This window comes from Lipotes vexillifer, unplaced genomic scaffold (assembly GCF_000442215.2).
Source record: "Lipotes vexillifer unplaced genomic scaffold, Lipotes_vexillifer_v1.1 scaffold796, whole genome shotgun sequence".
Lineage (NCBI taxonomy): Eukaryota > Metazoa > Chordata > Mammalia > Artiodactyla > Lipotidae > Lipotes > Lipotes vexillifer.
The window spans coordinates 3,149,485-3,173,874 of NW_006773072.1; the positions used below are offsets into that span (position 1 = coordinate 3,149,485).

General features: G+C 52.2%; 1 protein-coding gene across 1 annotated transcript in view; it reads right to left on the reverse strand.

The window, feature by feature from the left end:
- The window catches only part of NDRG1 (N-myc downstream regulated 1), a 41,729-nt gene extending 17,724 nt beyond the window's left edge, over positions 1–24,005 (reverse strand). Inside the window, exons 1-6 of the mRNA XM_007448000.1 lie at positions 23,928–24,005; positions 20,538–20,573; positions 6,704–6,809; positions 4,615–4,735; positions 1,131–1,193; positions 269–329 (exon numbers count right to left, since the gene is read on the reverse strand). Coding sequence (XP_007448062.1) covers positions 269–329; positions 1,131–1,193; positions 4,615–4,735; positions 6,704–6,809; positions 20,538–20,573; positions 23,928–23,990 — 450 coding nt within the window. The 5' untranslated portion in view covers positions 23,991–24,005. The remainder of the gene's footprint in view (positions 1–268; positions 330–1,130; positions 1,194–4,614; positions 4,736–6,703; positions 6,810–20,537; positions 20,574–23,927) is intronic.
- Positions 24,006–24,390: the final 385 nt, after the last annotated feature.

Here is a 24,390-nt window from a genome sequence, read left to right on the forward strand (position 1 = left end):
GGGAAAGAGCTGCTGGTGTGTACACGAGTGCACACCCACACACCCCATGTGCATACGTAACTCTGGACCACACCCCCCGAAGTGCACTGGGGCTCTCCTTTGGGAAATGGAATTATGGCTCATTTCCTTTTCCCTTTGGGGAGTTTTTTGGGTGCTTTTCTAATTTTCTTCCTTAATCTTGAATTAATTTTCTTTAAAACATATATATATTGTGCACATATATATAGAGAGAGAGAGTTGTTGTTTTTTTTTAAATGAAAGAACTCACAGCAAATCGAGTGAGGATGTAGGCACCCGCTCCGGTTCCCATGCCAATGATGCTTTTCAGTCTGGAAGGAGGAATAAAACTTCACGTCCCAGGAGTGAGCGATGGGAAGCGCCCTTTGAAAACCTTCCCCGCCCCTTGCCCTGAGGAACCCCATCTCCCCAAGGGTGTGTCTTGGGCATCACTGAGGGTGGCTGGCGGGCTAGACAAAGTGGGACCACGCTGCCATACGTGCCCTGCAGGACCTGCAATGCACCATGCTTTATGTTTGGACAGAAGACCATGACCTTGGAAAGACTCACGCCTTTCCCTCACTCCTCGCCCGACCGCGGCCAGGCTCTGACAGCCCCGCTGTCATTTCCGGGAAGAGGCCTAGTTACCAAACAGCTTCGTCCCGCTCTTTGGCTTTATTTTGGATTCTAAAACGTGGAATGAAAATGAATTGGGCAAGAACATGGAGGTGTTATCATCGCACAAAAGCCTCCACTAAGAAGTTTCCTTGAGCCCTGAAGAAATAAAGGCCTGGAGGGAGACGTTGAGGGTTCAGGCAACCCTATTCCAGAATGTTCCATGGGAAAGAGAAAGCAATAAAAGAAGAGAGGCGAGGAAAGGATGGGTGGACTGGCTGTCATCGGGTGATGGATGCTGACTGAAGGAGAAAAGCCCGACTTGCAAGAGGCAGATGGGAGTAAAGAGATTGCATGAAAAACAGTGTCTGCAGAGTATAACAAGCTGATTTCTTCCCTGATCTTTAAGCATTAACCTAGATTTCAGTGTTGGGGCCAGATCAAGACCCCAGGAGAGGCAGAAGCTAGAGATCACCCTTCTCTGCAAGCTGGTGGGGGAGTGGATCCCTCACTCTTACCCAAACTGTTGAAGGACTCCGGGCAGCATTTCCGCCAGCTGGTCCATGGAGGGGTACATGTACCTTGGGAGAGGCCATGCAGAGGCAGTTAACAAAAGCCGGGACCTCGGCGGAAATGAACAGTGCAGACGAAAACACACTTGATAGGCGGGGACCGTGCAACAAACCGCCCTGTGCGCCCAGACTCCCCAGTCTAGTCCCCTCCTGTGGCCCCCATTCCGAGCACCCCACCGTGTACACAGCCTGCTCCTCTGAGCAAGGATGCTCTCCATCCCAATTCCCCCACCTTTTACTTTGTAAAGTGACCCTCTTTACAAACCACTTCCTATGTTCCAGGTCCCACAACAAGCATTTGATGAGCATTGTAAGCTCATTTAATCTTTACAACTAGTCTATGAGGTTGCTATGATTTCCCTCATATAAAGGTTGTAAATATCATTAAGGCTAAGAGATAAGTGACTTGGCTTCACAGACAAGCAGGGATTTGGAGCTCTCAGGATTTCAAGGCCCATGTACTCACTTACCTTTCCAAAGGAGGCCTCCCGGCAGCCCTCCCGTGAAGCCCTCCTGACCTTGGGGAAGCCCCTCCCTCTCATCTCCTCTCCCCAAGACATGCTTGAGAAGAAGCCTGGGAGACAAGGCAGAGAAGGCAAGCCACCCTGATTGGCTGGACACAGTGGCTTCGGGAAACGGATACCCAGGGCGATTTTAAGGCACAGGGATGCCTCGACTCACACATCTTCCGGGACCACTCCTCCTGTTAACAGAGGGCTGGGGGAGCTCCTCTCCGTTCAAAACTGGCCCATGACAGCAGGTACCGAGGAGGGTGACAGTGGTGAGGACTCACACTGGGTGACCAGGGAGCCTGCAGGCTGCCTGGGTCTGTACATTAAGGCGAGGGCTTCCCCTTTGCAGGAAACAACAGTTTCCCATCATCAACTCCTTAGCAGGGCCTGGAAAGGGTCTCTTGTTCCCACTGTGCCCACCTTTCCAATGGGGACAGCAGAGGCCAACCTCTGGCACCACACGAAGCCACCTCCCAGGCTGGATCCTTCTCGGCCAGCAGGTTCTCCTTCCAGATTAGCTACCATTTCTAGACTGGCTCTCCTCTTGGCCTTTGCACATGCTGTTCCCTCTGCCTCCCCAGAAGCAAGTGTACGCTCACCTCCCTTGAATTTCCAGAAGGAAGCCCTAGAGCCTTTGCCCGGCCAGATGCCTACAACCCTAGCCAGAGTTCCCACACATTTTCTTTCCCATCTTCCTGGAAGGAACTCAAAGGTTTGTCCTTTTCACCAAGCTCTCGGCTGTCATCAGGGAGTCTGGCCCGTTTTATGGAAAGTGAGTCCACACGGCACACTGTGTTAGGAGCCAGCTCCTCCGAATATCCCGTGATCCTGGAGGCAGGTCCTTGGGGGAGCCGTCAAGATGCCTCACAAGACCCACTCAGTCTAGGTGCTGGGGGGAGGGGGGTTTTCACCCACTAGAAGGCATTCCACAAGGCCGACTTCGGGGCTCAGGAATCAGAGCAGGCAGGAAGGAGTCCCTTCAACAGAGGAGCTGTTGGGCCTTTCTCATGCCAGGCTCCTGGCGAGGCAACGGGAACCCACATGAGCAGAGCAGACACGGTCCCGTGCAGGAGCCGGGGGGCAAGTCAGCAGAAACAAATACGCGTAACTCATGACAGTGGCGGCCACCAGGGAGGGGAAGGTGCTGAGAGCGGGAGGCTGTAAGAGCAAGATCTGTTCTGACCAAGTGGAGGGCTTCTTGGAAGAAGTGCCATTGAAGGGGATGTGGGTTGGGGGGAGCTTGAGGACTGAAGAGTGTAGGGAACGTTCTAGGCAGGGGGACCAGCATGTGCAAAAGGGAGAGAGCCAGGAAGGCCCCGGTTGGCGGGGCTACACATCGATGAAGCCGTTGTCTTTCTGAAATGGCCACGGCTCGGTTTAGAGCCAGCGGCCCCCAAACGGTGAGAGTTGGGGAGACACCTAACTCCATGGCTTCTTTCCTCACTGCTCTTGGGGGGTGGGTACACAGCCAGCGGGCAACAGGATTCTACTCACGAGGCCCCATGTGTAGAAAGCTGACTCCAGAGCCGGGAGTGACCCGGCCAGGGGCCCCTATCCCTGCTTTGCCGTCTCAGCCTCAGGATGAGGGGGGGTGCACCCTGGAGGGCCTAGGAGACCCGTGACCACACCGGACCCCGCTCAGACAGTGGGTCCCACCAGCCACACGCTGGAATCGCCTGGTAACTTAGGGGAACAAATACCCTGCGCCTTGGCCTCCGGGTCAAGTGAATGAAAATTCCTGACAGCAGGGCCCAGGTTTCAGAATATTTTTAAAATCTCCCCGTGGGGAGCTGAGAGTCACTGGGTTACCCCAAGTCTTTCAAACAATTTGTCCAAGCAAAGATGGATATACTGACAGACGCTTAATCTGCTGCTGTATTAAGAAGCTTTGAACTCTTTTAACGTATGTCTGGGCATCCCTTCCCTTCCTCTCTGATAAAGATTAATGATTAAGGATGATTCAGAACACTAACAAAAAAGATCTCTTTGTGATACCGAGAAGGCCTCTTTGGCAGACTTTAAACCCAAGAACTTGGTCCCACCTTGGCTGAATCACAGCACGGTGAGGGGCCTCCGGGAGGTCTGCCACCCCCATGTGACCCTGACTGTCCAGTGCCCTCGGTAAGCCTGCCCCCAGCCTCACAACGAGAGCTGAAAGTCCACATCAGCCACGTACTGAGGAGGAGCAGGCAGTGTAGACACCCGGGACCAAGGCAGCCTGATATTCCAAAGAGAGTTTGAGTCTTAGAGCCCACAGACTGGGTTCAAATCCGACGCCGCCACCACCACTACCCAATTAAACCAGCTGCGCGAGCTTGAGCAAAGCAGTTAACCCCTCCACACCTCAGTTTTTCCATCTAGAGAATGGAGCTACCAGCACCAGCCATGTAAGGATTAAATACAAATGACATTTGTAAATAAAGATGATTAAGTCTGGCCCACAGGACATACTTCATCGATATCATTTCCAATTATGGTCTTTATTTTTCTTCCCAACCTTCTAGATCTTTCTCCTATTTCTTCTTGTCAAGACCCTCTTCCACTTTAGTCCTGTCCGGGCCATGTACCCCTAGTAAAAAGCCAATCTAGCTGGGCTGCTGTGGTGGGGTGGGGACAGGGTGTCTGGAGGGGTGAAGGTCGGGGAGCTATTGATTGATGGTTATGGGGGTTCAGTTTAAGCTAATTAAAAGGTCCTGGAGATAATGGTGGTGATGGCTGCACAACAGTGTGAATGTATTTAATGTCAGGGAACCATACACTTACAAATGGTTAAAAACGGTAAAATTTAGGTTATATATATTTTATTACAATTAAAAAAGAAACCTTAAAAGCCTGACTAATGCCTCCTCCCACCACCTGTTCCCAGCCTGCAGGGCTTTCCTTTCCCTGTCCTGGGGCCCGAGGCTCCCCCCTCTTACCCCGTGGGGAAGGACGCAGCACTGTCCTGCTGGCCGGGGGCATCCACGTGGCAGACAGCAAAGTGCTGGGTTATCTCCTGCATGTCCTCAGAGTTGAAGAGGGGGTTATAGCAGGTTTTGTCTGGAGAACAGGCACGGGAGAGAGAAGGGAAAGGAGTTAAGAGAGAATAAAGTCTGTATTCATTCTGCTGGCTTCATGCCCACACAGCAGGGGGAAGGAACTTTCAAGAAAGAATGGCTACATTTTCTTTCCCACTTTCCTCTGGAGATAAAAGGCAAGAATAAGTCACGGGGCAAGGGAGTGGGTGTGGAAGTGGAGACGGTCAGCAAACTCTCCTGCCTCTGCTGGTGGATGACATAAACTTCCAGGCAGCGCTGGGAGGGGATCGCATTCCAGCTCCTCCTTCCCCCAACAGTCGTGGCCGTGAGGGTCCTCATAAGAGGTGGGGTTGCCCCACTGACACTCTCTTTCTCTCTAGGTCTCCTAAGCCCTCACCTCAGGGATACTGGCCAGGGCACACGGGATTTTCAGACAAGGAGGACGACTCTTACGTGGGCTTGGATGAGCCTCCTAATTGCTGAGGCAAAGATGGCCAGCTGGTCACCAAAACACTTCCCTTTTCTTCCAGGACACACTTCTGGACTACATTTCCCAGCCTCCTTTGCAATCAGAGGCAGTCATGTGATCAGATTCTAGCCAATAGCATGTGAGGCTCCCCATTTCCTCATAACACCTGCCACCCAATCCTCTACGTTTCTCTCCTCTTTCTTTCGTGACTGCCAGGTGTGGAGGAGCCAACAGATGCCTCGGAGGCTCCAGGGGACGGTGGAGTCACAGCTAGAAAGGGCCTGGATCCCTGAATCACCACATGGAAGGTGTCCCACAGAATGTCCACTGAGTTGTTACTGGAGTGAGAAATAAACATATATCACGTTAAGCCACAGAGGCCTTGGGTCTGTTGTTACAGCACTCACTGTACTCTAACAATGGAGGAGTAACACCGCCAGATGCAATTCCATATCCTCATCAGAGTCAGAGGAATAAGGTGGTATATATCAAAGTACCTAGCATCGGATTTGGTACATAATGGTTACAAGGGGGCATATGGGGGGAAAAGAGAGAGAAAAGAGAAGTGAGAGTGAAGGAGAAAAATGGTTTTCAGTGACTGACATCATTCGCAGCCTCGAGGTATTAATAAGCTGTTGGAAAAACAATGTCATTCAGTCCATCTGTTAATCAAAAATCAAGCAAGCATCCAGCTCGCAATACGCACTGGACCGGGAAGGGCCATAAGTGCCTTCTGAATCATCACAGAAGCATTTCTGTTCTGTGTAACTGTAATACTAAGTAGATCTTCTTCCAGTCCCATTTGTGAAAAACCCACATTTGGGAACACTTCCTGGTAATCTTAAGAATTCGTGATCTAAACATCCATAGCAGCAGTATTCAGAATAGTCGAGAGGTGGGAAATCCAAATGCCCATTAAACGAGGATAGACAAATAAAACGCGGTGTATCCGTACAATGGAACATCTTTCAGCAAAAGAGGATAAAGTACTGATATATGGCACAATGCGGACGTACCTTGAAAACATTACGAAAGAAGCCAGTCACGAAAGACCACACGCTGTGTGATTCCATTGATAAAAAATGTCCAGAATGGGCAGATCTTAGAGACAGAAAGTAGACTAGTGGTGGCCCAGGGCTGGGGGGTATGGGAGATTGGGGGGCGATAGATGAGAGGACAGAACTTCTTTTCAGAATAATAAAAATGTTCTAAAATGGATTGTGCTGAAGGTTGCACAATCCTGTGAAAACGCTAAAAATCACCGTAGGCCTTCATTAAAGGCAGTCACTGTCACACAGACTGATGGTGGAGGACTCCTGAGTCCCCAGCATCTCCCAGCCCCCAGACAGTGCATTCCGGGCTCGTCCAGTCTGTGGCAAGAGTTCTCCCCAGAACAGCTCCAGGAAGTCCCGGCAAAGGAGGATGAGGCAGCCTCCCTGGCAGCCACCCTACTTAACTGTCCTTTCCTCCAGCCCCGGCAGACACCCGCTCACCCAGGACTCGCGGCTCCTCGGAACTTACGGTTCATGCCAATGTCGTGGTACGTGAGGATGACGGGTCGGTTCCCCTTGGGGGTCCCACACAGTGTGACGTGAATGGAGCCATGCAAAGTCTCGATGTCCTGCTCCTGGGGAGAAACAGACAGACAGACCTGTCACGTGGGACCCGCAGTCACGCTGTGGCTGGAATCACAGCCTGCAGACACCCAGCGCGCGTCTCACTGCGGTTGGAGGAAAGCTCCTAATTTGGTCGTGGGAGCACTGGGCTTCAGGTGGCAGCTCTCTCTGGCCAGAGAAGCCACTCTGAGAAGCAGAGACAAAAGGGGGAGGGGGACCAAGGAAGCACCCCGCCATCCGTTGAGGTCAATGGTTGCCAGTCTGAAGAACTCGGCTCAAAAATAAATACACCCCAACTTTCAGGTTCCACCTTGAGGGCAGGAAAACTCAGTATCCGCGCTTTGAACAAAACCCCTCTCCCTTCTCCGTCCCAGGCTGAGAGATGCTGGGGCTTCCAGGCATCCGCTCTGAAGACCCCGGAAGCATCTCCCAGGCGGCCGTCGTGCTTCTGTGAAATGGGAAGAATAATGGAACCTCACGGGGAAGGGTGAGTGCTTAGTGCCCAGGCCCATCCCCAGCACAGGGGCCCTCCTGGGCCACCTGCCTTATCCGCCCAACCAAATGAGTGCCCTGAATACAGAGGCCCCCATCTCCCCAGCCCTCTCTCTCTTCTTCTGAGTGCCTGTTCACTCCTGCCTATACAAACGCTGGAAAAATCCGCAAACGGTGGGGCGATGGTCCAGCCCCCAGGGGGGACCACAGATCATCTGCTGGGTGGAGCCCTGGCCCTGAAGCCACCGTGAGAACAATGGTTCACTGTGGGGACCGCATTCTCTATTGTCTCCTCAGCTGACCCACAAGGTGCCCTCTAAAAATAGGCCAGGCTGGGCAATGTCCCCACCAGCTTGGGGCATCAGGGTTCAAATCCAAGCTCTGCCTTCCCCAAGCCCTCTGAGCCCCCAGAGCCCCATCTGTAAGATGGGAGGGAGCTGACCACCCCGGGTTCCTCAGCAGAGGAGATAAGCCTGGTGAGGAATACAGCCCCCGGCGAGATGGGGCTGCTCGGGACACGGGTGCAGGGGGTTAATGATGCGCCTGAGCCCCACCTTGGTGGCAAGTGTGGGACGTCCAGCCCTGGCTGGCACCCAGGATGTGTCTAGCAGCCCCCAGGGGTGAGAATGGGTAACAGATGCTGACTGATCTCTTTGAAAGCCTTAAAATTATAAAGCCGTGGGACCAGAGCTAAATTTGTCCAACAAGGAAGAGGCTGCCTCTGTCCTGTTTATTATGACATCCTCAGGCCCTGGCACAGCTCAGGATCTGCTGGATAAAGACCTGACACTCGCATGATCATGGTAAACATAGCTTCTCTAGGGAGTCCATTGACCTATTTTGGATTCAGGGTCCACTCTGTCCCTTAACTGGCTGTGAGGGTGTCGGCAAGCTCTCTCCCCACAGAATTCCCAGGACTGGTGTGAAGTCTCCCAGGATTGGCACGAGCCCCACGGAGCACTAACGCTTCACCCCCACGAGGCACCACAGAAGTGCTGTGACCGTGGCCCACGGCCTCACACCACTGTAGACTTCAGCCTGTGCCTCAGAAGAGGCATCAGCTGTGGTTATCCTTATTTGGAAGGATAAAGAACCCAGTCTCAGAAGCTGGAAGTGGCCTGGTGTAGGTGTACAGGTGTGGCAAGGTCGCCGAGATGCTGGGATAAGATTCGCTAAGTGCCCACCAAGAGTCAGGTGAGCTGAGCGAACCCATTTTCCAGATGAAGAAACAGAGGTGACCCCCCACCCCCGCCAAGAGCACACAGCTTGCAGTGTGAACCAGGATTACAACCCACGTCTGCTGGGCCCTCATGCGGGTGTTGGCCCCCATCAGCCCTCCTCTGAGTTCTGTGTCCACCTGTCCACACGGAGAAGAGGGAAGGCAAGTGTGACCTTCCCCGTGCCTGACACCCACTCCTTAAGTCACCCGCGCACACGCACAAGGTCCTCAGCCAGCCCTGGGCCTCTCTCTCCACTGGCCCAAACTAAGAAGGCTGGGTCTGAGATTGGATGGAGGAATTAAAACTCTCACAGACACGTCCCTTTGTCCTCTGCAGTCCCTCTGCCCTTCTGTCTCCGTGGGGATGAATCACCCAGTGTCCTGGAGGGAGGAACCCACCCGTGTCCCCCCATGTTCTCCCAAAGAGAGGGCACCGAGGGACCCAGAACTGCATGGTCCACTCCCTGTGCTGATAGGGGAAAGCCTGTCTCAGGGCTCCTCAGGGGTCCCCCGTCTGGCTAGAACAGTGGCTGGAAAAACTCACAGAACCCGTCCACCACCCAGACCGCCATCCTCGGCTCTTCCAAGTTCAGAGCCAGATCTCAGAAGTCCGGGCTCACAGGGGTCTGATCCAGCCAGGGGCATGCAAGAAAGAGAAGGCCAGGCTGCCTGGATTTTCCTCTCACCTCCTCTGGAAGAGTCTAGAAAGCCACTCTCTCAGGGTGCAGAGGGGAGGGCAGTATGACGGCAATTATCATTGTATCTGGCCCTGCTCTGAGGATTTTACATCCGCTCTCCCGTTGGATCCACACAACAACCCCACTGGGTAACAACTGTCCGCATTTCAGATGAGGAGACTGAAGGGAATTTGCTCAGGGTCACACAGCTGGAGCAGTGCGGCAGGATCTGAACCCGAGGCCGTCCAAGTCCAAAGCCTGTGCTCTTTGCTGTCTCCGTTTTAACACTCTCTGCCAGGTGCCCCGTGAAGAAAGAAAACTTTTAATATGCAACGTGCACAGTGACTCTCTAAAGAGGGACGCAGGAAGTCAGGTCCCCATTGATGTGCTGTAGATTGCTTTTTATCTCCCCAGCATCTCCAAAACCCAGTAATCCACAGGGCAGGTGCTGGGATACGCTGGTACATAGAACAGAGAAATAACACCTGCTCCTCCCACACTCCCCAAATACACATCTGCCCCCAGACTGCAGGCATGTACAGCAGGCGTGTCTGACTTGGAACAGCCTCGGCACAAACGTCACTTCCTCGGGGTGGCCCTTCCTGCCACCCACTGTACACAGGACACATGGCTCTTGTCCTCTTCCTTGTAGCATTTACCACAATGGCACGTATCTGGCTCTTAGCCGTCTCCCCAGCCTGACTGCAGATTCCCAAGGAGAAAGGCTTGCTCTGCCCTGGAAAAGGTGCTTAGAGATTTACACAGGCTACACCACCTGTAAGCTGGTAAGTTGTGAAACGGCACCGATGCCTACTGTCTACACTGCCTGTAAGCTGGCAGGTGGTGAAAACAGAACCTACCATTAAGTGGTCCTCAAAGATTTCAGCTCTTCGGCTGCCAATTCTGGCTTGGGAGCTTTGTGAGCTATGGCAGACTATGTCGCGGGGCCTCCCAGACACTCGTTGTCCTCTTCTTTACGATAAAATTCCCAGCAATGTGCCTGATGAAATTCTCTCCTTCCGCATCTCCCTTGTAGCCAAGGATGGTCAGAAGATTCAGTTCGGGCCAATGAGATGTCAGCAGAATTTGCTGCAGCTTTGAGGAGAATTCTTTTAAAGACTCAAACTTGGCCTTTTAATTTTTCTTTTTCATCCTTCCACCTGCTTACTACCTGGAACATGGATGAGATGCCCAGGGATTCAGCAGCCATCTTATGATCACGAGGACAAAAGCTACACGCTCAGGGTGGCAGAGCAGGAAGCTGAAAGGAGTCTGAGACTGGGTGATAGTCACAGCCTGCTGTACTAGGCCTTCTGGGTCAGCGAAAATATCAACCATTTCCTTGTTTAGGGCACTGTTTGTTGGGTGATATTAATTATAACGATACACCCACCATGGGACCTTGGCCAAGTTACCAGACTTCTCTGAGAATTCCTCCCCTCAGCTGTAAACTGAGGTCAGTAACAAACCCTTCTGCTTGTGGAGATGCTCCCAAGACTTTTAGTAGGGACCGGAAAGTGTTTTGGAAATTGCAGCGTTTCCCTCCACGCTGGCTGTTACAGATGCCCACCCCAGAGACGATTACTGTGAAGCCACAGAGACTAGTCCCCAGGGTTTAAGGCAACTGGTTGGATGATCTAGGAGAGCTCTGAGACCAGCTGCTGCACCTCCCTCCATAATCCGCCTGCCCAGCAGGCCCTAGGGAGACGCTGAACGCTTTGGACTCTAAGAGGATGACACACTTACCCAGGCTCTAAGTCAGCTGGCGCGCTGGGCCGCCCCTCCCCTCAGTCTAGCAAGCCTTGGTCAAGCCACAGCCTGAGGGCAGAGGGCGCCCCCTGGGACAGCAGGCAAAGAAAGCTGATTTAGGCTCTTTAGACGTAGCATTAAGGCAAGGCTTGCTGAGGCAAGCAAGGCAAATCATGAGAACAGAGGCTCCAGAGAAAATGCCAGGGGCTTGCCCCACCACCAGCTTTATGTGAAATAACCCCTCCCCCCATCTTCCTGGTCCATCTCCTGTGCGCGCAGTTTGGGGGAGGGGAGGCCTGGCTGAGCCACTGGTCTTGTCCTGACCATTCAGTAAGGAGCACATGATTATGAGGACTGACAGGGGACGGTACGTGTGTGGAAGGAGCACAGTCGTATTTGCATAGAGGGGCAGCCGTCCCCTTACCGGGCAAACACCGTAAAGCCAGGTCTGGCCCCGGTGCTCTCAGGACAGACATTTCACAGATGGCAAAAGCCAGCCTCCAGGGCTGAAGTCTAGCACCCAAAGCTACACAGCTGCAGGTAACAGAGTTAAGATTCCGGACAGGCCCTTGGGCCTCTGAGTCCTGACAGCTGGCCCGCTGGGACACCAAGAAGAAAAGAAGATCTCAAAGAGGCCAAGCTCCCTCCGCCTCTCAGCTTTCTTTAATGCTGCCATCACATCGAGAAACAGAAGAGGTATAGCCAGGAAATGATCTGTAGCGGGGGAAAGGGTGCCAGCCTGGGAACACCGCGGGAAGCTGGAACCCACGTGAGGACGGCGATTCTCCAAGCAAGAAAGAATCAGGAGGAAAGTCTCTCTTGGATTAGGGAAAAGCAGAAGAGTGGAAGCAGGGCCATCCACGGAGCAGAGGGAGGCAAAGGAGGCCTGTATGCTGAGTCTGATGCTGTGTTTACGTCACAATCGTGACACCCTGGGGACAGTGCTACTACCCCCATTTTTACAGGTTAGAAGACTAAGCCCCCAGAAGGTCAGGTGACTAGCCAAGAACGCAGGGCTAGCAGAGGGAAAGCTGATCTGAACCCGCTTCTGTCCACTGTATCTATTTTGCAACACCAGGAGATGTGCGTCTACACTAGGTCAGCCTGATGGCCTGGGCTGGACCGACCTGGGAAGCCCATCGGAGCCCCATCACGGGGACGCTGTCGGGCGAGGTGCTCTGTCCCCTCCACCAGGAGGGCATTCCCAGGAAGCCCACAGAGGAGGGCAGAAGAGGCAAAGCCTGCCCTGGCACTGACCCAGATGCGTGCCGCTGCCATCTGTCGCTCGGAGTTTGCCCTAAGTCCCAACGGCTTTCTCAGAAGTGAGGCTGGGGGCAGGCGGGGATGGGAAATGGTGGGTTGAGGATTTCCAAGCCTCTGAGGTCTGCCCACCTTCAGTCAGGAGGCAGGAAAACAAGAAGCAATCGTGTGCAAAGAAAGAAATTCGTAAAAGGTCACCATTTCCATTTTCCCTGTGAGCTGATCTGCTTCCAAGAGACAGGAAAAAAAAGTCAGCACCCACACAATGGGGATCAGACGTCCCCCCCGGGCCCAGCTCCACCAGACTGGGAGCTCCAGAGCAGGAGCCAGACCCCAGGAGACCCTCCGGCCCACTGCCCCTCCTTCCCCGGCCCCCTCTGTCCCCTCCACCCAGAGGCCCTGTGGGTAAAATCAGCTCATTGCCCGGAGATCCCTGGTGAGCACACAAACACAGATTCCCATGGAAACTGAATCAAATCAAACCATCCAAATAACTAAAGATCCAGGTGGAAGGAATTAGAAATAGCACCAGGAGAGGAGATTTGGGGCCAAAGGAAGTTACCCAGCCCCTGAGTGGGGAGTGACGAGCAGTGGACTCAACTCTGCTGTCCCCACGCCGCCCTCCCCCCACTCATCCCCCAGTTATATGGCCTTTGGCTCCGCACTGAGTCAAGCGTTGCCATCTATCTCATCATTGTGTGACACTGGGCAAGTCCCTTAAACCCCTGTCTCTTCAGCACGGTTGGCAACAAAACCTCTTTTAAAGGGTTGTTTAGAGGATTAAATGAGATGATGCAGGAAGAGAGGGCAGCACAGTTTCTGACAAACAGCTAACGCTCAAGATACACCAGCTCTTACGACTCCCACGGTTTAGTACGTATCTAACAGTCAGATGGACCAAATTTAGGACTATCTCAATAGTACCCTTTGACGAGTTTCTTAACATCTCCAAACTGGTCTCTCATCTGCTAAGGAGAGTATCATTTCCCACCTTGGCAGGGAAGCCCTAAGACAACGGGTGGGCACGCAAATACCCATTTGCTCCCTTCCCACCTCTTCCCTCCCCTCAGTGGCCTTCCACAAAGTGGCTCCCCACCTGGAGCAGAAGGGGTAGGGCTGGATAATAAAGCATCTACCAGCTCTGATATTCTTGGATTCTAGAATTCTAGCCAAAGAAAATAAACCAGAACCCAAAATACTCTCACTTTCCCCACTCATCAGATTTGCAAACACAGCTGCCTAGTCTGATGCCAGAACCTTCTCTGCAGAGTCAGATCAAACCACTTCCTTCCTGCAGCCCCAGCACCTCAGGCCAGCCGCCCACCCAGCTCTGTGCTCTGAGGGCTCCAGAGCCTCTCCAAGGGGGGGACAAAGTAGGGTCTCGAAAGCTGCCCATCCTAAGGTGACGTCAGGCCAGAAGAGATAAGGCGGAGATGCCATCTGCTCTGGCAGCTAAGCTGTCTCCTAAGCCAGCAGCTCTGGAGTTGCTTCTCACTGAGGACCTCTGGGCTAACAGTGTGTATTTTGATTCATGCAAAAAAAAAAAAAAAAAAAAAAAAAAATTCTCGACCACTTTGGGAAAGGAAACGAGTCTGCCCGATTTAGTCAAAATGCTAAAGCACCAAATACTCCTTGAAAAATAACATTGGCTGCTTTTGGACACACACAGTGAGGCAGCTCAGCCTCCTTAAACTCAACTCCCAAAGCGCTGCCCAGACAGGGCCCTGATTCCATGAACCGTAAGGGCCAACTAAATGAACAGATGAAAGTGGGCTGCCGTTGAGGCATGTCAGTTCTCGGGTCCTTACAGCAGCTCCCCCGCAAGGGCTTGAACATAAACCCACCATAGCACTGTTCAGATTATCTACCTGGCCAGATCTTTTTTGATAGAAATTGCAAAGGTGACCTAGAATCTAGCACTGCAGTACATGTCGTGGTTGAGAGAGCTGATCTGGGGCAGAGTTGGGTTCGATGCGGCCCCTGCACAGTCGCTGGCCATGGGAAAGCCTCAGTTTCCTCATCTGTCAAGAAGGCATGAGGGTACAAAGTCCCAAAAGATTCAACAAAAGCCCCTGGGAAAGCCTGGGCCCCCGCCTGGCTCCTCAGAGAAGCTGAAGCCCACAGCAGGCAGGAGACCGTCATTTTGCAGGAGCTCCCGTGTGAATCCAAGGTCAGGGTGGGTGGGAGAGTCTCCGGGCTGGTACGCTCTGCAGCCACCGCTGACCAAGGTGCTGTCAGTCTCTGCTCCCGGCCCTGTGACCCAGAGAACGTCAGCCATCACGGTGCACGGCATCCTCTGAAGGACATCCTTCAGCGACCCACGCCCACGATTTTAGAGACTGCTGGAAATCTGGAGGAAACCTTCACAGATATCATGAGTCAACAAGATCTAGTAGCCAAATCTAAATGAATATAGTTTTATCCAAAGATCATTTTGGAAACAACCTTGACAAAGTGTCACTCGGCACTCGGATGCAGCTCAAATATTGTGATTCATTTGTAAGATGGATCCTATTAACAGCTTACAGGAAGAATACATTTCGCCCTTGGAGGACTCAGAATCCAAGCCAGAGGGACCTCTGCATGTGCCAATGCCTCTGCATAGGTGATCGGTCCCTAATCTTCTCCTGTCATATGACTTCACAAATCACTCAGGTCTCAGTCCAATGTCACCTCCTCCAAAAGCCTTTCCCGACCCCTTAACCGAAAAACTGCCCCATCTCATCAACCTGCACCATCGTCTTCCAAGCCCCTACAGTAGCTGGGATTGTCATTTTGCTGAATCCTTCATGTGTGTTGCCTCCCCCTTCTAGGGAGTCAGCAGGCTGGGTGCAATCCTAGCCCTACCCCTCTCCCACCCCGTGACCTCAGGCAAGCGACTGAACCTCTCTGCGCTCAGGCTCTCCATCTGTCAGATGAAGACAGAGTTTGTTGTGAGCAGTAGGAAAGCAAAACCGGGCAACACACTGGGAATGGTGCTGAGCTAACTGAAGCCCCTGGAAAGAGGGCTCACTGCCTGTCAGGCTCACTCCAGTATCCCCAGCGCCTAAGACAATGCCAGGCACAGAGCAGGCATTTGTTCCAGGAACAAAGGAATGCACAATTGGGAAAATGCATCCACCTCCCAGGACAGCTCTGGGACTCAGTGGGCGGGCTCAGCCCAGGCTGGGGCACGATGTTGATGAGCCGTCTCCCGCCTCCCCAGCCCCGCGCCGAGGCTATAACCTCTGTGGGCTTTAGGTTGCCACTCTGCTGATGTTGAGAGGACGTGGCAGCCCCACCCACTCCAGCCTTAGCCACCTTCAAGTTCGCCTGCGCAGGGCCCAAACTCCTGTTCCCTGCTCTTTTGCTACTATCTGTGCCCAGAGAAGGGAGCGCATAACCGTGCTTGGCAAACTGTCAAGAGTGACGCAGAAGCGAGGAATCATCTTCACAGAGAAGAGATAAACTACATTGTCCAGGTTTCTTGAATGACCAACATTTTAGAAATCTACAATAACCATAGGACCCAACGATTCCACTTCTGGGTATGTACCCAAAAGGACTGAAAGCAGAGTCCTGGACAGATGTTGCACACCCATGATCACAGCAGCACTATTCATAGCAGCAGAAGGGTGGAAGCAACCCGAGTGTCCACTGGTAGATGAAAAGGATAATTAAAATTCGGTCTAGACATATAGAGGAGTATTATTCAGCCTTGAAAAGGGAAGACATTCTGACAGGCTACAGCGTGGATGAAACTTATCTCACATGACATTAGGTGAAAGAAGCCAATCACAAAAGGACGAACACTGTGTGATGCCGCTTACGTGTGCTGCTTAGAGTAATTAAATTCTTAGAAACGGAAAGTAGAATGGTGGTTGCCAGTGGCTGGGTGGAGGGGAATGGGGAATTAGTGTTTCACGGGGACAGAGTTACAGTTTTGCAAGATGGAAAGAGTTCTGGAGGTTGCCAAGGGGAAGGGGGTAGGGGAGGGATGGACTGGGAGTTTGGGGTTAGTAGATATAAACTATTACATATAGGATGGATAAACACCAAGGTCCTGCTGTAGAGCACAGGGAACTCTATTCAATATCCCGGGATGAACCATAATGGAAAAGAATATAATAAAGGAGTGTATAAACTTGTGTAACTGAGTCTCCTTGCTGTGCAGCAGAAATTAATGCAATTTTGTAGATCAACTATACCTCAATAAAAAAATTAATTTAAAAATTAATTAAAAAAAAGAAAGAGTGCTGAGATGGATGGAAATAATGGTTGCACTATATTATGAAGGTACTTAATGCCACTGAAGTGTGGACACTTAAAAATGGTTAAGATGGTAAATTTTATGTTGTATGTGTTTCACCACACACACAAAAATAAAAATTGGAAGAACTTCATAATACAGTTGGTAGAGCAGGTGTGTCATTGGACCAATACTGATTGGGAAACATCACATCAGGGTTCCCCTCTGTCACTGTCCTCTCTACACAAGGCTGGAGCGAATTTCCCCATTTCACAGATAAGGAAACTGAGGCTGAAGGGAGGTGAAGCATCTTGCTCTGGGTCAAACAGCCAAGAAAGGGCAAACCCGGCTCTCGAGTCTGGTTGAATCTGTGGCCTTGACCTTGGGGAGGAGGGACATCAAAAGGCTGCTGCAGGAAGACAAAACCACAGAGGGGATAGCTGCTTCGGTGGCGGGAGCAGGACCAAGAGCTGACATTTCAGTGACAGAGAAAAGTACATTAGTCTCCCTGCCCGGAGCCCCGCCCAGCCCAGCCCCGAATGATCAGCCAGCCCCTGGGGCTGCCACTCAAACTTCACAGCCCCCAGAGCCCATCAAACAGCCAGGGCCACGGCTGCCACAGATGCTGCATCTTTGCAGCTCTACTGCCCTGTCACTCGTCTCTCCCTGTTCTCACGAGGGTGCGAAACGACCAGACAGAGGATCAGATGTCATCACCCTCAGCTGCCCACACCTCACAACCCTGGACAAACGATTCCCCTCTTTCTCTGTCCTTCAGTTTCCCCAGCTGTAAACTGAGGGGCTGGGTGAGCCAAACCTGGGACCCCTGGAGACAACCTATTCACCTCCCACTTTCCCAGAGCACCCCCATGTGCCCAGTGTCCTGTGAGACAAGAGACCAGCAGGCGGAGCTCTGGCCCGGGAACGGGAGAGGCAGAGACCTCGGCCCGTGAACGGCACAGTAAGAGCACGGGCTTCTTTCCCGCTCCGACAGACCTGGGTGGGATGTCCAGTCCCAGCCTCTGGCCTCAGTTTCCCCATGTGAACGATGAAGATAACGGTACCTCTGCTTATGCTATTGTTGAGGAGTTAAATGAGATATTGGCCGGGAAGCCCTTAGCACAGGGCCTGGCTCACAGGAAGCACCGTTAAACCAGCCTCATCAGGCGTGGGCAGAACGGGAAGCTCTCAGGGCTGGAAGAGGCAAGGCCCAGGGTCTGGTGCCACCTTCCTGTCACTGCAGGGGGACCTCAGGCAAGTGACTTCCGAACGCTGACTCTCTTCTTCTTAAACAAATATAACAAGGAGTAGAACCAGAGGCCATGTCCCATGAGACCAAGCGCTCCTTGAAGACCGAGGTCTGTGTTCTGGGTGCCGATACAGCCAGTGAAGTGATGGGTTCGGGTCCCCCCATCCTTTGATGGCCTAGAAGGTGCAGGGAGCTGACAGTCTGAGTCACAGTGGGACAAACGAACCAGACACGGTCGGTGATGGGTGGGGCTGAGTGACTAGCCATTGTCCTGGGCCTGAGCTACTCATAGCCCCGCCTCCTGGCTCAGTCTTGGACCCAGGGAGCTGCCCTAGTCCTATCCATCCCAGGTCCCTCTCTGTTCCTCTGCAAAAAGGTGGGCTGAACCCACCGGGTGGCCTGGCTTCCAGCTCTAGTAGGGCTGCAGGCTCAGTCGAGACCACCCCGCTGAGCCCCCACCAGCAGTGACCCCAGAGGAGAAAGTGTGCCTGGAGGTCTGACCACGTTTCCTCCCACCCCCGGGGACATGTGCAGGTGGGAGCTGGTGGCTCAGGGGGTTCCCAGACCCCGGAGTCTAAGGGTCACTTCCACATGTCCATCCATGCCTATGACCTGCATTCTTGCAGAGAGTGTGGCCTCTGCTTTCTGAGCAGTAAGCGCCGCTGTGAACGGCACTGGTGTCTGAGTTACAGCCGGGAGAGATGCGGAGGGGGCCCGGAAGTCAGGGGGGTCTCCCTGTCTGCATGACCTGGAGGCACCACTCATCTGTAATAAGGTGATACCAGAACCCACATCCAGGGCTCTTGCAAAAAGTAAATGCGCGCACTTAATTAAATTAAAGTAAAGTAAAGGCGGCCTGCTTAGAACAGTGCCTGGCACATAGTAAGGGCTCAAAATCAGTCATTCTTACTGTTTTATTAATTTTACAGATGGAGGGTAAGGGAGGCTCAGAAGAGTTGAGTAACTTGTTCAAGGGCACACACCTTGAAAGGGTCAGCTAGAATTAAATCCAGTTGGCCTGACTCAAAAAAGAGGGAAAAAAAGATGCTTTTGTTCAAGATGCCATGACATCTCAGCTGTGGCCTGACTGTGGCAAGTTTCACCGTCTGGGTGGCTCAGTTTCTTCACTCATAAAATGGGGAGATGCCAGCCCTGATCTGAGTTCATCCACTGCAGATGCACCAAGAGGCTGGGACAGCAGTGATGCTATAAACCCAGGGCTGATGAGTCACAGAGCTGCTCCTGGGGCGTGAGAGGGCATCTCCAGGCTCAGCTGCTTTTAATCACAAACCCCTGGGGTGGAAATGACCTGTCCCAGCCCAAACTGTCCCTGCAGACTGCCCCAGACGCCCACTGACAGCGAGGGAGGCGAGAGGGCCCCAGGCTGGAAGGACCTCCCTCGGGCAGGTGGCATCCCTGCCAGCTCACGGAGTCGCCTTCAAGCCAAGCCAGCACCGCTCTTAAGTAAATGGCACGTGATGGCTGCTAACCCTTGCTCAGGCTGCCTGCTCTTGGCCCTGACACAGATGCTGCTAGGAGGCTGTAAAAGCAGGTTTCATGGTCAAATCACACAGGGCACTGTGCTAGCCGTGCAACTGAGGGCCAGGCATGCCTGTTGCCCCAGCTTTAAGAATGGAGACAGCAATCCCGACTGCATAGCGCTGCTGGGGTTCAGTGGGGTGTCCCCTGCAGAGTTCAGGTGCCACACGTCTGGATGTCCAGGGCCTGGTGCACAGTGGTGGTGTAATAAGTGTGCTCTGAACAAGTCAATGTTACACAGTAGGATGTGTTGGCCTCAGAGAATAAACGGCCGGACAGAAACCAACACCTTGGACACACCCCGTGGGTTCCACGGGTGCGGGTCAGGGGGGTCTCCAGGTATAGCCAGGATGACGCATAAGTGCACTAAGGCCCACACACCTTGAGTGTGATCTTGGCACATTCACCTCCCTGATTTCACACCAGCCGACGTTTCCAACCCCTCTCCCTCTTTCCCCTTCCTTCCAAAGACAACGCCAAGATTCCCAGCCTCTGGTGGATGGTGGGCGGATCGTTGAAATACGAGATTCAGGAGGATGAGTGAGCTATTTGGCGGGAAAGGGGGTGAAAGGTATGATGGAGACGCAGGGCTCAGAATGGGCCGGAAGCCCGGGCAACTGTGTGATGTGCAGGCAGAGGTCCAGGTGAGCGTGACAGCCTGCATCTGGTCTCTCTTCGGTCCTGTCTTCTCCGGGAAGCCCACAAGACCCGGATGTGCTCAGGCTTCCGGCTCCACCCCCAGCACCTGGCACAGCATGGGGCCCATGCAGCTTTGGGATAATGAGTCCAGGATTTACAGTTCCTGAGGTTCTGACCCGCCCCTGGGCCATGAGAGGCCAACCCACTCTCCCCATAACTTGTTCTTGGACAGACCTTCAGATGCACCTGCCACCTAGCTCTCACGTCAACCTGGAGCAGAGATGGAGCCAGAAAACCACAGAGAAGGCTGGTTTCACTTTCCCAGGCAGAGCCAAGAACATCAAGCCTCTGCTTCCTCCGTTCCCTCCCATCGCAGGGTCCCAAGCCCACACAGTGTCTTGCCATTTCCTCCACACATGCCCCACAGCTCTGCCCAGCTCTGCAGGGTTGAACGGGGCTGGGTATCTGTCCTGCTTTCACAGAGGGTAACTGGCTCCTACGCCCTTGGCCAGAACTCAAACGCGCTTCTCTCCGGGGAGAGAAGCTGAGTGTGGAGAATCAGCTGAGGCCACTTCCTTCACTCCCCTTACCCCTAACATCTGATCACTGATCTAACCAATGGAAGAAAGAGGAAAAGAGAGAAGACAGAGTAGGAAAGGGGGAAGGGAAGGCACGTCTTCTACTTGCCTGAACATCAAACTCTTGCAGGAGGCCAGTGATGGTCTGTGGAAAGACAAGAGAGATGGTCAGTTTCCCGGGGCAGAGAAATAATGTCAGAACACATGGACCACTCCATGCCCTCAGTCTGTTAGATCTACCCTATGTCCTCTGTGGGGCCTCTCTAATGCCTTACAGAGAGAGACTTTTCATCTCAAAGAATAGCAGTCCAGCAGAAAAGTAGACACAGTAGATGGATTCCTTTTTGACTGCAGCCTTAGTGAAAAAAGATCTGAAGGTCTAAGCTGACCACAAGCTTGAGAGATACAGGACTGTAATTGCCTATTAACTGATCTCTCTGTCTCCACTTATGTGCTACACTTTTAAAGCTCAAACCTGACCATGTTACTGCCTTTAAATTTCTTCCACGACAGCCTATCATCTAGATTAAAATCCAATCTCTCGTGGGTGGAAGAGGAGACAGAGCATTTCCCTCAATCCAACAATTCTGAGCGTCCAGCCCAAATTCCATCTTTCACCACAGCTGACACTGGCAGGCCAAGCCCAGGAAGACAGGAAAGGGGCCCTTGTCCCCTGGGTAGCAGTGAAAGTACAGCTCAGAGTTGAAGCTGGAGCCACCCTGGGCCAAAGTTTCCAAGAGATGTTACTGGCATGCTTTCCTCTCAGCTCAGAGATGGAGTTCAAACACCCCCTGAAAGCGGAGGCCCAGCTAGACCCACCACTACCCACCATGAAAGAAAACAGCTCAGCAGAGCAAAAGGCAAAAGAGGTGACGGAAGGGGAAGGAGGACCCCTTGGGACAGCCAGGGGTTGGAAGATAAGATTGTAACAGCCGCCTGCTGAGAGAGATTAAAATAGCTTCACACTCCCTGGGGCTGGGCTGGGGTTAAGAACATTAGGGAGTTTGATAAATTCAGGTGGAAGCAAATGTGGCCAAAAATACTTCGTGTGTGTGTGTGTGTGTGTGTGTGTGTGTGTGTGTGTGTGTGTGTGTGTGTGTGTGTGTGTGTGTGTGTTGCTAGGAGGGAGTAGAAAAGCTACTCTGAACAACCCTAACCTTCAATATGTTAACAAGAGTGCAGAGGTCATCGAGATTGAGGACAGACATCAGGAAGAACTTCCCAATAGCAAACCTAATTAAAAACGCTTTGCTGAGTCAATCTAAGGAACTGGAAGCTTTACTTCGATCTAAACCTTGAAAGAAAGGGTCAATATCTACTTAGAGACAGACTGACATGTAACCTGGAGTTGATCATCTTTTAGATGTTTGTTTGAGAAGTAAAATTTTCCAAGGGTAGCACTGTGCTGCCTAAAATATATAAATGCTGCGTTTAAGAATGCATTTACCGTTGCATTCAGTGATGCCACTTGGGGAGTTTACCTTAGAGCTGCACCTGCACGTGTATGAAATGATGTGCATGTAAGATCCAACGAGTGTATGAACATCCTGCAGCACTGCTGGTAATGGTAATGTGGACCCAAGTGTCCACATACAGGGCACTGGTCAAATAAATGTGGTGGAACACTGTGACACTGGAAAGAGAGAAGCAAGTGCTCTATGGACTGATGTTGGAAAGGTCTCCAACCTAAGTGGTTAAATAAATAAAGCAAAGCACGGTATACTATTTCATATGGTTTTTCAAAAGGGATAAGAACATGTTGATATGTATTTGTATCACCTAGGGGTTTTTTTTTTTTTTTTGTATGTTTGTTTGCTGTTCAATACTGTGTCAAAGATTCAGACAGAAGAGGAAATGGATTTGGAGCATGAATAGTGAATAGTATTATAGTTGGCAAACTATGGCCCTCCCCATTCCTCCACCATTTTTTTTGTAAATAAAGTTTTATTGGAACACAGCAAGCCCATTTGCTTACATATTGTCTAGGGCTGCTTTCATGCCGTAACTATAAAACTGAGTAGTTACAACAGAGACCATGTGGTCCTCAAAGCTTAAGATATTACCATCTGGCCATTTATAGCAGATGTTTGCAGACCCCTAGCACGGGAATGATCTCAAGCATTCTGCTTCACCTGGCCTGGCTTCCACTACTAGCTGTGTCACCTATCCAAATGAACTTGGGCAATTCCCTTCCCAACAAGACCAGTTTCCTTATCTATATAATGGGAAATAGAAAGTTGCCTCCCACTTTCATAATGAAAAGTCCATGAAATAATGGACCTAAAACAGAGCAGCCACTAGCAGAGTCATAAGCCCATTCCAGTGGCAGCTGGCCTGAGCCTGGCTCCAAGCCCCACATTTTGTAACCATGTGACCAACCCAAGAGGACAAATTAACCTCCTGGAGACTCAGCTTCCTCTTCTGTAAAATGGGCACAATCAATGAACCTAGTTTCTAATCGGCCACAGCCTTATCCTTCCGTTTAGCATGAGAAAATCCATGAAGTATGACTGGCCCAGAGACAGGCACACAGGCCGTGGCTCATGCATGCTAATTTTTACTTTCAAAAGCATTTCGTTGACCTTAGAGTAACTGCGCTTTTGAACCTGAGCTTTACATTTTAAAAAAAGGTGTCTCATCACCGGCCGTTATGAGGCTCCGTGAGAACTGGGACACGAACATAGTTTAAAAATACAGTGTCAACTATGTAAATGAAAAGGCTTTTCACATCCATCCACAGCCGGTCCAGGATGGATCATGCCAGGCTGGGCTGTAGGGCAGGGGCTTCCGTTTCCAACAGGAAGGGCTTGTCGACCTGAAAGGTTTGGCCAAAAAGATGGTAATAATTGTAGCAACAAGAGCTCATGAGCAAAGCTCTTCAGGGCAGACAGGGTTCTAACGGCTCCACATGAATTAACCCACTCTATCCTCACCCTGGCCCCATGACATAAGTCCTAGTGTCACTGTTTTTTAAAGTTGGGGGCCTGGAGCACAAAGAGCTTGAAGGATTTGCCGGTGGTCACAAAGCTGCAGGGTGTCACAGGCAGGATCTGAACATAGAGAGTCTGGTCCCAGTGTACGTGGCCTTAACCTCTAAGCTATGGGGCAGACAGAGTCGATGGACAAACAGGCTTCATGCTGCAGGTTTCAGAACCACAGGATGCCAGAGGTGGAGGTGCTTAGAGGAACTCTGGTTCAATGTCCTTACTTCACAAAAGAGATCAGTGAGGAGAGGGCAGAAAAGCCAGCGATGGGTGAGAGGCCTGGCCACAGTGCCTTAGCACTCGGGAGCCAAGCTGGGACTTGGACTGGTACCTCTTGTCCCTTTGTATTCCTGGACAAGGTGACCTGTGGAAACCAGGAAGCAGTGGGCATGTGCGTGTGTGTGCATGTATACACACGTGGCAGTGTACATGCATGCGTGTTCCTATTGTGCACACACGTATGCCCATGTACGAGTGGGCACGGGATGGGGTCAGCCAGGGGCATCTCCACTCACCTCCCCTTTCTCCACCAAAGGTTTCACCTCAGCGAGGTCCACGTCCTGCATCTCCCGAGACATGTCCCTGCTGTCACCTGCCTACAAAGGGACAGAGACCAGGAGGTTAGCGCTTCCTGCTGAGACATGTTTTCAGAAAGGAGCAAATCTGAGGCCAGGGAGCAAGCCTTCACTTGCACAGCCCAGCAGCTCCTACCTCCTACCCAGCGCCCCATCCCATCCCACTCTTGCCCCTGGGGACCCAGGGGAGTAGATTTCCTAGGATGGGAAACTGAGGCTTACGGACGCATCTACACTCAAAACCAGGCCCTCACACCCAGTCCAGGACCACCCACCACACCGAGGACGTTTCTCCCTGCATTTTAGAAGGAGACCCACATCGCCGAGCCCAAAGTCAGGCAGCCCCAGCTTGACGACCGAAAGGGGACAGAAGGCCGCGGTGGCCGCCACAGGCAGGGGGGGC